This window comes from Lynx canadensis, chromosome C1 (assembly GCF_007474595.2).
Source record: "Lynx canadensis isolate LIC74 chromosome C1, mLynCan4.pri.v2, whole genome shotgun sequence".
Lineage (NCBI taxonomy): Eukaryota > Metazoa > Chordata > Mammalia > Carnivora > Felidae > Lynx > Lynx canadensis.
In genome coordinates this window covers 123,041,429-123,056,741 of record NC_044310.1, presented here as the reverse complement: position 1 = coordinate 123,056,741, position 15,313 = coordinate 123,041,429, and the positions used below count along the sequence as shown (strand labels likewise).

General features: G+C 35.6%; 1 protein-coding gene across 1 annotated transcript in view; it reads left to right on the top strand.

Moving 5' to 3' along the window:
* ACTR3 (actin related protein 3) overlaps positions 1-15,313 on the top strand; it is a 65,414-nt gene that overhangs the window by 26,845 nt on the left and 23,256 nt on the right. Inside the window, 3 exon segments of the mRNA XM_030327149.1 lie at positions 1,266-1,321; positions 5,322-5,446; positions 12,298-12,408. Coding sequence (XP_030183009.1) covers positions 1,266-1,321; positions 5,322-5,446; positions 12,298-12,408 — 292 coding nt within the window.

The window sequence follows — 15,313 nt, the reverse complement described above, 5'->3', positions numbered from 1 at the left end:
GTATGTCAGCGCTGTTGGGGAAGGTGGTCAGGAGCCAAATATTAGAGCTCTTTTGTATGCCTTGCAAAGAAGTTTTGTTTACTTTTTAAACGTGGACAGTGGGGAATCTTGAAAGAGGTTTTAGTCAGAGCATTATCACATTTGGAAGAGTTCATGTTTTCTCCTTACTTTTAACGAGTTAGCCTATTTGGCACTCTTAGTTCTTGAACTTAGTTTTGAACCATGTTCTCCCCAAAGAGAGCTTTTTTCCTTCTTCTTATATTAAGAAAGAAAAAAAAAAAAAAGTTCTGCAGATATTATTAGAAGCCAGGAATCTCACAGCAATTTACCTGCCTACTCTTTAGCAGTGAGTTTGAATATGAGTAGTATAAAATGTTATTACTTTGTCTTTAAAGCCTGCTCATAGTTAATAGGTTTTCATATTTAGCCAGGTATCTCCTATGTAGCCCATAACGCGCAGCTTATCAAAGCTCAGCTTTTAGTTCCTAATCATCATTGTTGTCGTTATTTTGTTATTGTAAGAATATAGGCTGAATCCACTGTGGCAAGGCATTTAAAAATTAGTTATTTTGAATAGTAATGTATTCAAATGGTGTGAAAAAATATGCAATAAAAAATCTCCTTCACAATTCTGCCCATTACCTACCCAATTCCCTTTTCTGGAGACAACCACAGTTATTGATTTCTTTATATTCTTCCAGAGATACTCTGTGTGTCTATACAATCAAGTACATTTTATGTGTTCTTACTCCTCTCCCTTACTTTATACAAATACTGTATAGTGTATGTGAAACATTGTTCTGTACCTTGCTTTTTGTTCATTTAGCAGTACGTTTTGGAGGTTGTTCCATATCAGTCCATAAAGAGCCTCTTCGATCTCTTTTTTAATAGCTGCATAATATAACATAGGATGAAGTTAGCATATTTAACTAGTTTCTCATTTCATGTTTACTTAGGTTATTTTCAGACTCTTGCTGTTATAAGCAAGATTGTGGCAAATGGCCTTGATACATGTTATTTCACATGTGTAGGATATTCCTGTAGGATCAGTTTCTAGAAGTGGAATTTCTTGTTAAAAGCTGTGGGTATTTATAATTTTGGTATAATTTTGGAAAATAGGGATATTTACATGCATTGAAGCTATGGGATTTTGTAAATTTACCCACAGTGGAATCTCACTTCATAACCAATGGAGATCTGAGAAATAAATTCGTAATTGCTATGATACTAGTGAAATCCTTAAAATTTTCTTTTTTATTTTGCAGGTATACAAAACTAGGATATGCTGGAAACACAGAACCACAGTTTATCATCCCTTCCTGTAAGTATTCTTTTAAGCCACAAGCTGATTTAAAGATCTTTTTCTTAATCGTTAAAGTAAAAGATAATTATTTCTGGCACTGTGTAAGATTTTAGTCCTTTAAAAACACAGTTTGCTAAGTGTGACCTCATTTGCACACCTCTCACCATTCATTTTAGCTGTTTAGTTCTTCATTTGCCAGATCTACCAAATATCTCTTTTTAAAGACAAAAATGAATGAACTGAAAATCACACAATTTTCTGCTTTGAGGATATTTCTGTTAACAGTTTGTGGGTGTAACTGTTCAGTAGTGCATCCTCTATTGCACACCTATGAAGACTATTCTTTGGTGTGTGGACATGATTGCTGTTTGCCAGACTTGTGTTTATTGACGTCCCTGCTGAAAACCCATGTTTCAAAATAAGGATGGCATCTCATTTTTAGAAATGTTGACTTGAGCTGTTTTCTAATATTTTATAACCGTACTTACATTGTTTTTGTTCTATCCTCTGTTAACTTCACTTTAGCCTGACCATCAACTTTCAGTAGTTTGTCTTTCAGTAATTATTTATTTATTTATTTATTAAAAAAATTTTTTTTAATGTTTATTTTTGACAGAGAGAGGGAGAAAAATAGAGAGAGAGAGAGAGAGGGAGGGAGAGAGACAGGGCATGAGTGGAGGGAGGGAGGGAGGGAGACACAGAATCAAAAGCAGGCTCCAGGCTCCGAGCTGTCAGCACAGAGCCCGACGTGGGGCTCAATCCATGTGGGACCTCGACCCCGAGATCATGACCTGAGCCAAAGTCAGACGCTCAACTAACTGAGCCACCTAGGCGCCCCAACTTTCAGTAGTTTTTTAAAAAATACTCTTCACACTGGGTTTGTTAACACTCTTATTTGTTAGCATTGATTATGCATCTGGTTTTGAATGGACATACTTTTGTACTTTTGACTTTCAAACATATAAAGTACCCTGATCTACTTGTCCTACTGCCAAGTCAAAACTTTAACAATATCAGGTGAAAAATCTTTTGAGCCATTGCTTGGTGGTGCTAATTCCTGGAGTGTCACTAGTCTTACAAAGTAGTATTTGTGTGACTGTTTGAATATTTTTGTGTAGTATATTCTTATTTATGAAAATAAGGAAATGGGAAAATACACATGCAGGAGACTAATGAAACAGGTTAGGTTTCAGATCAGTGAAGTTGAGAACATGGTAGAAATTGCCAAAAATGCAGATCTTTAGTCTCTAGTCGGCACTCATTGGTCATGAATAGGTCAGTGGTTTTGTAATTAATGTGGCAAGAACAAAATTCAATGTGAAATATGAGAAGTACATTGTTAAAATTGTAGTTAAGAGGGGAGCTTTTATATTTATATGTATACATATGTACACATACATTCATATAAATACATATATGTATCTTATTTTTTAGCTCTCCACTGACAAACCTGTTTGACTTTGTACTTGTGATACACTTTTGGTATACTTAGCTATGAATTGATTATGTAAGAACTTAGGCTTACTACCAAGAGGTACAAACTTCCAGTTATAAAATAAGTAGGTCATGGAGATGAAAACTACAGCATAGGGAATATAGTCCATAATATTCTAAATAGCATTGTATGGTCACAGATGGTCGCCACTTAGCCTGGTGAGCACTGAGTAAGGTGTAGAGTTGTTGAATGACTATGTTACATGCCTGAAACTAGTAAACATTTTATGTTAATTATATTTCAATTAAAAGGGGAAAAAGAGAATTTAGGCTACTACCTAAATCTAATTTTTTAATACATACAATGGATTTTAGGTGACACTGATGAAATCACTCATTCATGTGACTATAGTGATCTTAGTTTGGTGGTACTATTGTCTTTTCCTTATGTTTTATTCACGCATGTTTGTTGTCTACACTGAAGGACAGGTTTGCTTTTTTTTACTCTTTCCTCGCATTTATGTATCACTATACTGATTGTTGTTTATTTCAAGAATTTGGTAACAAATATTGGCTTTATTGCCCGCTAATATGGATAATACTTTTGTGGTCTAGTACCTGACTTAGTTATATTTGAGTTTAGTGTTAGACCCTTTCGTATTTTTATATCAGTGTCCTAAGGCTGCCATAACAAAGTTCCAAAAACTGGGTGGCTTAAAACATCAGAAATTTATAGTTTTGGAGGCTAGAATTCCAAAATCAGGTTGTCAGTAGGGCCATGATCTTGCTGACAGCTCTAGGAGAAGAACCCTCTTAGCTGCTTCTTCTAGCTTCTGACGTTTGCTGACAGTGCTTGTACATGCATCACTCCAGTCACATGGCTCTCTTCTCCCGATGTGTCTTCACATTGTCTTCTCTCTGGCTGTGTCCAAATTTCCTTTTTTATAAGGACACCCACCAGTCATGTTGGATTAGGGCCCACCCCAATAATCTCTTTTCAACTCAAAAGACCCTCTTTCTAAATAAGGTCACATTCTGAGGTACTGGGGATTAAGACTTCAACATACTTTGGGGAAGATATTCAACCTATAAAATGCTGATTTTGTTATTTCATAATTTATAATCTTTTATAAGGTATTGTGATTAAGCATTTATTTCATGAGATTACTGATTTTCTTTTCCTTTTTTTTTTTTTTTTTTTAAATCTTAAGTGGACGTGTTGTCTTTGTTGGAGACCCATCTTTGGAACCTTAGGATCTCATCACCATTGTACCCATTCCCTATTTTGTCTCTTTGCCAAAATATGCAATTTTAGTTTTCGTTGTCTTACGAGAAGTTGTAGCGTGTTAAAAATCCATTTCTGTACTGAAAGAAGATTTTTGATTTTGGAGTTTTTTACATCCAGTTTTAATGCTGCAAGTCCAGTTTTTATAATCAGATACAGCCAGTTGCCACTGATGAGCATGGATATTTGATTTGGAAAGCCTGTAGATTTGGTTCAGAGTTATTTGCATATATCTTTGTTTTTCAGGAAACTTGTAGTGAGCCATCTGGATGTCTATGGACATTATAAATAAATTACTAGAGAAGCTTTCTAACATTTTGAAGGAGTAGACTGGATTTAGACTATCTTTCCTTCAGTATTTTCTACCCATCTTATTAAGAATATAATTGTTATTAAATGAAAGTATAACAGTTGAATGCTAGATCATTTTAAGTACATGCAGATAATTATTTTGAATGAATGCTTAACTTGAAGGATTCAGAAATTTATATGTTAATTAAGAAATATATAGGTTTTAGGTCAAGAACTGTGGCTGGGTTTCTGGAATTATTTAAGGGGAATGTTGTGGATTTTACTTAAATGATTTGAAATTTCCCTTTGTGGGATTAAAGTTTAACAGAACCCTGTGCCAGTGTTATATTTAAATTTTTTTTATTTTTTATTTTTGAGAGAGCACAAGCCAGGGAGGGGCAGAGAGAGAGAGGGACAGAGGATCTGAAGCAGGCTCTGCATTGACAGCAGCTAGCCTCATGTGGGACTTGAACTCATGAACTGTGAGATCACGACCTGAGCCGAAGTTGGACTCTGAACCAACTGAGCCACCCAGGTGCCCCCAGTGTTATATTTAAATTGCCAGTCCATAATAGTGCAAATAGGAAGAAAGCTTTTGAAAAAAAATTCCCCTTTTGTTTTCCTGTTTTCATTTGTTAGTGTTTTTCATTTTTTTTTCTTTCTGATTATCCATTAAGCATATGTTGACTTGGTGGGATTATAATCTTGCTCAAATCAGAATAGATTCTACATAGTTTTAAAAAATATAACTGAAACATTCCGACAACAGTACTACTACTTATGGCTTTTACACTTGAGGCCTTGTCTCTGGATGGAAGTTGAGATTTCATTGTGTTAAATTAATTTTGTCATTGATTTCTTAAATGACCTTTGTGCTCTGCTTTGACAATTTAAGTATGTTAGGTCATGTTGTGTTTAATAATACTTTATAATGGAAGAAATATAAGTTAATATGTCTCATTTGAGAAAAGCAAATTTTCACATGTATAAATAACTTTTATTTTTAAGGTATTGCTATTAAGGAGTCAGCAAAAGTGGGTGATCAAGCTCAGAGGAGGGTGATGAAAGGTGTTGATGACCTAGACTTCTTTATTGGTGATGAAGCAATAGAAAAACCTACATATGCAACAAAGGTACATTTTTATGATTTCTATAAATAAATAATACATTTTTTAAAAATGAGTTTGCTCAGTGATTGTGCCATCTAGAATTTTACTCAATTCTAGGCCTAATACCCTCAACCACTTTAGTGTAGAAATTTCTTCTTCCTTGAGGCTCCTCCCAAACTTGCTTTGTTTTTTCCTCCTGAGAGGAAAATTTTTACCCATTCAAATGAGCAGTATTTACTTTTCCGTGCCACTAGACCTCAGAGCCATCAATGTGAGTGGCTTTCTCTTACTTCCATAGTGCTGCATCTAGAGACATGTCTTTCCCATCTTCAGACTCACACTATTTCTCTCTTGAAGCTTATGTCACCTGGAAATGCCTCTCTCTTTTCCTCTTGTTCTTTTTCCTTTTCTCGTTCCTGACCCTTCTTTCTTTCCCTTTTAATTGAGGTATAATTTCTATATAGTAAAATAGGTAAGTTTTCATTTTGTAGTCTAAAAATATTTGTGATCATAATCCTAAAAGTTTAGTGTATAGAGCAAATAAATCTAGTGACCCACCTGCTTTCCTTGTACCTACTCCACACTGTTACCACCCCTGCCCACACTGAAAGGCAAACACCATTGTGACCTTAATTTTCTTATTTTTAGATGCTGACTTTGCCTTATTTGCACATTTTTTTGCACATTTCTTCTGTACCTTTTATTCCCTTCTGATAATTTATTCACTAATGAACAATGAACAACTACTGTGTGTAAAACCCTAAGTGCTAAGAGTACAATGGTAAATAAGAAAAATGGCTTCCCTGTCTTCAAGGCTAGTATAATGTTGTGGAATGGAAGACATTGAAGAAATAATTACAAGTGTTATGAAGGTTAGAAAAAGGAAAATACAGGATGCTTTGGGAATATACATCAGGAGTAGCTTACCTGGTTTGTAGATTTTGGAAAGACTTTGAAGAATATATCTTTTCAGCTGAGGCTTGAAGAATAAAACGAGTTAGATGAATGAATTGTGTAGCAAGATTGTTTTAGGCAGAGACTGTAATATTCAGGAAGGCTTGGAAGTATGAGGGAGCTTGGAATTGAACAACCAGTGTGCCTGAAGCATAGAGAATAAGGTGGAAAGAAGTGAGGAGGCTGGTTATATAGGCCAGGACAAGATGGTTGAAGTATTGTTAGGCCAGACATGTTAAAGGATTTAAACTCTGTCCCATGGACAACATTAATGGGTTTCAGTAGAGGAATAATGTTAGTGACTAAAAGTACAAATATTGAAGTCTCTATGCTTACACTGGAAATCTATGCTACTTTCTTGCTTTGTGGTATCATTCAGTAACTTAAGCTTTCTGAGTTTCAGTTTCTTGATTTATAAAATGGGAATATTTTTGGTACTTCAGGATTGTTGGAAGGTTTGATGAGATAATGCATATAAAGCAATTGTTAACAGGGTGGTGCTTTGTTCCTAACGAATGAGCACTATGTGTTAGCTGTTTTTATTATTTGGGAACACAGCATGATTCTGGGAAGGCCATACTGTAGATGAGACAAGGAATATTAGTGATTGGACTACATTTGATGGCAGTGTGGATAGACAGAAACAGATTATGTGTGTGTGTCTCTCACACACATACTTAACTTCTGTTATGGAAAACTTCATATGTATAAAAGGAATAGAAAGGAATATAATGAACCCCCACATACCAGCTACACAAGTTTGGCAGTTATCAACCCATCACCAACCTTGTTTGATCTGTATCTTCCCCCTCCCTCCGATTATTTTAAGGTAAATCTCACATATTGTTTCACCTACAAATACTTCTCTCTTAAAGACTTTTAAAAATATAAATATCACACCTAAATACAGTGTTCACTTTGTTAATAATATCTGAAATCTAATAAGTACTCACATTTCCCTGGTTATTTCTTATCTTGGTTAATCTGTTTGAATCGAGTTTTAAACAAGGTCTACTCCTTTGATTTGGTTGACAGGTTGCTTAGGTCTGGGGTTCTTTTCTGTGTGTGTGTGTGTGTGTGTGTGTGTGTGTGTGTGAGAGAGAGAGAGAGAGAGAGAGAGAGAGAGAGAGAGAGAAAGAAAGTGAGTTCTTCTTTCCTTTATGGAAAAATTTTGGTTATTTGTCTTGTTAAATGTACCACTTTGTGAATTCTGATGATTACATTCTTCTGTCACTTAACATGATCCTCTGTTTTCTATGTTTACTTCTTTGTTGTAAAGTATTAAATATAGAAGTCTGATTAGATGTGTGTAAGTCATGTGGTTGTGTGTGTGTGTGTGCGTGTGTGTGTGTGTGTGTGTGTGTGTGTGTGTTTGGTTTTTTGTTTTGTTTTTTTTGCCAAGAATAAAAACGTGGATACCTAAGGAGTAGTAGGGAATGATTAACAAGATATTGGTGGTAAACAGTACTTGAGGATAGTTCCCAGCTCCTGGATAGTCTTCGTGCCCTTTATTTCTTGAGATTGAGACTATTTGAGGAGAAACACTTTGGACTGGGGTGGTTTAGGGAGGAGAGGGTAAGTTTAGTTTTGCATGTGTTGTGTTTGAGGTGCCTGAGAAACATCTTATACATTGTTAGGCAGTCAGGTACTTGGCTTTTGGAGCTCAAAAACATGATAGCTAGAGACAGATGTTTGGAAAGTATCTACTCTAGAAAGGATGAGATTACTTAGGGGAGTGTACTTGGGAAGAGGCCCAGGATGTACCGTTTAGATTTGTATAGAAGAGGGAAAGCCTACAAAGGAGACTGAGAAGCTGTGGTTCGAGAGACTGGGCTAGATAGGAAGGAATATAAACAGTGTGGAATGCTGCCAAGGTATCAAATAAGCTAGAGCCCATATATTATTTACTGTTGTTAGCTACAGGGATGTCATTTGTAACCTTAAGAATAGTTTTAGAAGAGTGAGAACCCAGTGAGGCTGGGTTCAGGTAGGTTGGATTGTGAATATTAGGCCAGGAAAAAATGACAGTAATAATTTATTGGGGTTTGTCTGTGATTGGGAGCCAGAGATAGATGAATAGACAAGTTGTGGGACTAAGAAGAGATGTTTAAATGCTAATGTGAAAGAGCCATTAGAAAAAGGTGTAAGTAACAGGAAAGATGTAGTCTAATCCAGGTGACTAAGAAAGATAGGGATGGCATCCAGAGCACAGATGATGTAATTGATATGGGTGGGTTTTTTTTTTTGGGGGGGGGGTCTCTTCACTTACAAAAAAGTGAAAGAGAAACAAGGGTCAGTATGGAATCAGTTTTATAGATTTGGTGGAAGGAGGTTGGATTCCTGACTTGGCTTCTGCCTTCTCTGTGAATGAAGTACATGGTGACATCATCTCTGCTGCCCAGGGAGTTGGGGAAGAATACATGAGTGATAGATAGGGAGAACATTTAAAATTATCATTGTGAAGAGTGAAGATGAACAGAGTAGGGAAACAAAGGCTTGCCAGGCAAAGTTAGGTATAGAATTGAGAATGCAATTATGAATACTTAGTTTTATCCACCTAGTTATGTATGTGTCTTCAGTATAGTCAGCATTCTGGGTATAGGCACATTTAGCAAAGGGTTACGCTAGGTTAGGTTTTGATAGATGGAATGACAAAAGGAAATATGAGTAGTCAAAGTGATGGGGCATAAAATCTAAACCGTGTGTGTGTGTGTGTGTGTGTGTGTGTGTGTGTGTGTATTTGGGGAGGTTTGATAACTAGGGAATAATTACCAGAGCCAGTGAACTACAAGTCTTATTGTGATGAGCAATATAGTGGGCTGCTGGAGTATTCCAGAAGAGGTTATGATCAGAGAGGGATATACTTGGATTCCAGGAATTTAGAGATGATAGTGATACCAAGATCTAAACTGCAGCCAGAATGGAAAATAAATCTTTGAAGGTGATGAAGTCAGTGAGCTAAGAGGCCAGAGTTTCTCTGCACTGATTCTTTTCTCTTAAACACATTTTCAACACATTTTCTTAAGCACATTTTCAAATGCTACAAACAAACCAAAACAATAAAACTTCTCTCTGTCTTTATTCCTACTCCTTTTCCTCAGCCTTTTAGAGCTATCATTTTCCTCATTTTCCTCTTTCCTTTTAAAACCAAACTTCTTATTTAGTCTCATTATTTGAATGCAGATTATTGTTAAACTGTTTGTTAATCCATTAGTATATAATACTCTTTATCCTTCTTAGTTTGTCTGTCAACAGGATAGCTCTGATAATTCTCTTCCTAACATAGACTTTTCTATTTTATTCTTACTTCCTCCGCCTTTGCCTCTAATCAAATGTGTTATTTCCCATGTGCTTTCCCTGATTCTTATCTATCTATCTATTTAAAAATATTTGTTTTTGAGAGAGGGACAGAGTATGAGCGGGGGAGGGGCAGAGAAAGAGGGAGACACAGAATTCGAAGCAGATTCTAGGCTCTGAGCTGTCAGCACAGAGTCCGACATGTGGGGCCCCAACCCACGGACTGCAAGACCATGACCTGAGCTGAAGTTGGAAGCTTATCTGACTAAGCCACCCAAGCTCCCCTCTTATCTGGGTGATCTCATGCACTTCATTCCCTACGACTACAGCCCAGATCTCTGCTTCCAATTCCTTGACCGTTACATTTCCAACTACCTGGCTCTCAAGTTTAATATATCCAAAACAAAATTCATTACATATATATTCTACCCTTGCTTATTCCAAGACAATACAGAACACAACTTTTGTATCTTGATTAATAGACCCTCTCCAATCTGACTTCAGAACGGAAACTTGTTGATACATTTGAGTTTGTTCTCATTCTTATTGACAGAAATCTTCAGTATGGCCTAACATCATCCATACCACAATTGGGGCTCTTATTCTTTCTTGCTTGATTCTTTTAAGATGAATTTCAGCTTTCCCAATGCTGCACTAATGATGTTTCTGAAAATCAAAGCTGTTCTTGTCATTGCGCTGCTTAAAAATTGCCACTGATGAACTATTTCTTATAGAATAAAACACAAATACATGGTAAGTAAATGCAGTTTTTGAGAATCTGGTATCCTTCATCTAGAACTGATTTATCTCTTTATACTTCCTCTCCCCAAGCCTTTTGATAACTGCAGTGTTTGTATATTATGTAGTGTTTGTATATATTTTTTCTATTCTGTCTACATGTTTTCCCTCTGCCCCCAAAAAAACAGTATTGACAAGGTTGCTCCTTTAAGACCCAGCTTAGATTATGACTTCAGTCATAAAGGAATAGGAGGAGCCTTTCTGTTTTCCTTCAGAAGCCAAGTTGGTCACCTTGTGCTAGATACTTTATTTCTTTAAGATCTTACAGTGTATTATTTGTATCTGTTTCTTTCATTAGGCTGAACTTGTGGGCAGGATGGTCATGTCCTCAGCATTTTTGCCAGTGGTTCACATTAGGTGCACAATAATACTTGACTAATAAATGAATAAGCTCTTAGAACATTGAAATATGTAAACTTCCAGTAATGTTATAAGATGAATGATGTAGTACATTCATTTCCCTTCCCTAAAGCAAACTGAAGAGTATTTCTTTTATTTCAAATTTTAATTTAAATTCTAGTAGAAGTCATTTTATAAGTATAATGACTAAAAAGTATCTAAAGTGCTGGAGTGAGATGTGAACATTAGGGATTAATAGATAAGAGGTTTAATGATTAAGTAAATAACTATGGGATGTTTACTTGTTCATACAATAGTTCAGCCTTAGGTATTGAGTGCGTACTGTGTACATGGAACTGTTTGTTTATTTTTTTGTTTCCTTTCTGTTATGTGTATTTTTAAAGTTTTTTGCCTAAAATTTTAATTTGCTTAAATTCCTTATATATTTATAACACTAATCTTTTGTTATATATGTTGTGGAACTATTATTGCAGAGGTTCACAAACTTTCTCAGTGTCTCAGTAAGATTTTTTACTGTGCCACCCACCACCTAGACAAAAAGAAATACCCAGCAGTTGTGTTTCTTAAGTAGCTAGTGCTAAGCAGCTAGTAGCCATTTGAAAAAAATAAGACACTATTCAAAAGGAAAATATTTTTATTTAATTGTCAAATAATCACAGTTAACTGTTACGATGCATGTGCTTGTTAGGCACTTCACAAATTTTCATTGCCACCCTCATTTCTTATTTGGGGGGAGGTACTTGGTTTTTATAATAGCAACTGCTGGCAACCCAGCTTCTCAAAGAAGTGATGTTACTGAAAGGAATATAGAATGATCTAATGTTGAAACTGAACTACCTTGAACTAGTAGATATGCAGTGTCAAACTGATTGTGAGTATCACTGTATTTCCCTGGAAAATTTTAAATATGTTGTGGTGTCTTTGTGAATTTGCAGCAGTACCCTCGGACTCTGTTTTAAAGCATGGTTCTGTACAAATATCTATAACTTTTTAAATAAAATTTAACATGCTTCATTTATGATTATGCTGGCTTTATACATACCAGCTGTGTTATATATATTAGGCACACAACAAATATTTGTGAAAGAGCTAACAAATTATAAATTAAGGAAACTTTAATCAACTATACTATCCCATAGACTTTAGTTTTAATGGGTTATTTTCCCATTATTACAAGATTTTCAGAAATTGAGAAAGACCAGTACAGTGAACTTTTATCTAGATGTAAGAGTTTTTAGCATTTGACATATTTGCGTTATTTTAATTGAACCATCTAAAAATAGGTTGTAGCAATAATTTCATTGATCTCTAAATAGTTAAGTTTGTGTCTCCTAAGCATGATCTACATACACTCATTAAATCACACCTAAAAATTTCTGTCCTGATTTAATATTACCTTTTTTGGGTAGTTATATTTACTTTTGATATTAATACGATTTCATTTGTTTTGTGTTTCGTTTTAATAGTGGCCAATTCGCCATGGTATAGTTGAAGATTGGGACTTGATGGAAAGGTTTATGGAACAGGTGATCTTTAAATATTTAAGGGCAGAACCAGAAGACCATTATTTTCTTTTGGTAAGTACAAATTGTAATTTCATCAGGGATATTTTTGAAAAATGCTGAGAATGTTTTCATCACATCTGTACTCAGTAGGGCATAGTTTCTTATTACATTGCCATATACCTAAGAGACTTTGTTATAAAGTTGTATGGTCTTTAAGATTATCTAATTCTGAGTTCCACTAGAGTTGTAATATGTTGAGACACCAAGGGTTAGGTGCTTTACAAAGTTTTCATACTTCATATTTAATTCTTACAGTAGGAACTGTAAGTAAGGTTCAAAACAAATTAGAAATAAGGCACTTTGCTTTTGTTTTTTTCTTTTTAGAGTGTGTGTGCGTGTGCAAGCAGGGGAAGAGGGGTGGGGGCGGGGGAGAGAATCTTGAGAATCTTAAGCAGGTTCGACATGGGGGCTCCATTCCACGACCTGAGCCGAGGTAAAGAGTCAGACACTTAACCGACTGAGCCACCCAGGCACCTCACTTTGTTTTTTTAAATAACTAGTCTGATTATTATTTATTAATAATTCTTGACAACAGAAATACAATATAATTTACTTTTAAACTTTTTTCTTATTTTTATCAGTGCAACACATGTTTTTAGCTTAAAAAATCAAGTGGTATAAGATTTAAAATAAAAAGATAGTATTCTCCTTCCTCACCTTTCCCAGTCTTTGATTCATGTTCTCTTGAGACAAACACTTTAAATTTTTAAGAGTTTTTTTGTGTGTGTGTGCTAGTTATCACATAAATTTAAACATGTTTTCTATTTCTTGTTTATTTGAATATTAGACACTACCTACTAACTACCTAGTAGGAAAGATGAGGCTTTTATTCTTTTCCTCTTATCCCCCTTCTGTTAACACAAAGTCCCTATCTTCTCCCCCTCCCTGCAGTGTGGTTATAGCATAATTTTTGGTAAATCAGTATTCTGTATTTTACTATGGTAGTTTGTGAGTATTGTTTATGGGTAGACCATAAACAAAGTTGAAAGAGCTTTACAATAAATATCCACATGTACACAACCTAGACTCAAGTATTAATTTTTTTATAATTGCTTTATGATAGCTATTAGGTTATCCATCATTCCATCTTATTATTTATTTATTTATTAAAGTTTATTTATTTTGAGAGAGAGTGAGCATGTGTGTGGATGCAGAGAGAAAGGAAGAGAGAGGAAATCCCAAGAAGGCTCCGCACCATTAGCACAGAGCCCAGTGTGGGGATCCAACCCATGAACCGTGAGATCATGACCTGAGCCGAAATCAAGAGTTGGATGCTTAACTGACTGAACCACTCAAGTGCCCCAATCTTATATTTGTAATTACTTCACAATGAGTTGTAGATGGAGTAATTTCACCCCTAAGTACATTAGCATGCATATCATCAAATACAGTTCATTATTTGTTTACAGTTCTTTTATATAACATTCACATGCTATCAAATGCACAAATCTTAATTCTACCATTCAGTGTATATTGACCAGGCATTGGCAGACTTTCTCTGAATAACTTGCAGCTACTCAGCTCTGCTGTTGTAGCAGGAAAGCAGTGTCAGAAAATACTTATATGAATGGGTATGGCTGTGTTCCAATAAAATTGAATTTACAGAAACAAGTGGTGGGATGGATTTGTCTTACAGGATACATGATGTAGTTTACCCATTGTCTGGTTTTGACAGATGCATACATCTGTGTAACCTAAACCCTTACCAAGATATGGAACATTACTATCAGCCTGGAAAGTTTTCTGATGCCCTTTCCTGATTATTTCCTGCCCCTCTTCCCTGGAGGCAACCACTGTTCTGATTTTTTCCAGCGCAGATTGGTTTCGCTTATATTTGAGTTTTGTATAAATGGAATTTTACAAGATGTGCTCTTTGGTTAAGACTTAATTCAGCATAATCTTTTTTTTAAGCTAATTAATTAATTATTTTTTTTTTTTACATTTTATTTATTTTTGATAGAGACAGAGCACAAGTGGGGGAGGGGCAGGCAGAGAGGGAGACACAGGATACGAAGCAGGCTCCAGGCTCCGAGCCATCAGCACAGAGCCTGATGTGGAGCTCTAACTCACAAACCACCACATCATGACCTGATCCGAAGTTGGACATTTAACTGACTGAGCCACCCAGGCGCCCCCAGCATAATCTTTGAGATTCATCCACATTGTTGTAAATACCAGTAGTTTGTTGTTGGATCATATTGTGCCTTACTATCCATTTTCTTATTGATGATTACCTGGGCTGTTTCCAATTTTTGATTATTATGCATATTTTGGTTATTGCGAACTTTCTTTTTAAGTGTGTATTTTGAGAAAGAGAGTGAGCGTGTGTGAAAGAGCAGGGGAGGGGCAGAGAGAGAGAGAGAGAGAGAGAGAGAGAGAGAATCCCAAGTAGAATCTGTGCTCAGCAGAGCTGGACATGAGTTTATGACCTGAGCTGAAATCAAAAGTCAGAAGCTCAACCTACTGAACCACCCAACTGTCGCTGCAAACATTCTTATACAAGTCTTTTTGTGGACATGTTTTCATTTGTCTTGTGCAAATACCTAGATATGGAATTGCTGTGTCATGGGGTACATGCATGATTGGTTTTATAGGAAACTTTCAGAACTTTTTCCAAGGGGTTCTACCTTTTTGCACACCCACCAGCAATGTGTTAGCAATCTGTTTGTTCTACATTCTATCCAACATTTGGTGTCAGTCTTTTTAATTTTAGCCGTTCTGGTGGGTGTGTAAGAGTTCTCATTTTGGTTTTAATTTGCATTTTCTGATGACTAATGATGTTGAGTACTTTTTCATGTGCTTATTAGCTATTTGTATATTTTCCTTGGGAGATCTTCTGATTATATTTTATTTTATATAGAACTTCTGTTTTTCTTGGAGTTTATAATTTAACTGCCTTGGTTTTTTTTTAGTGTGC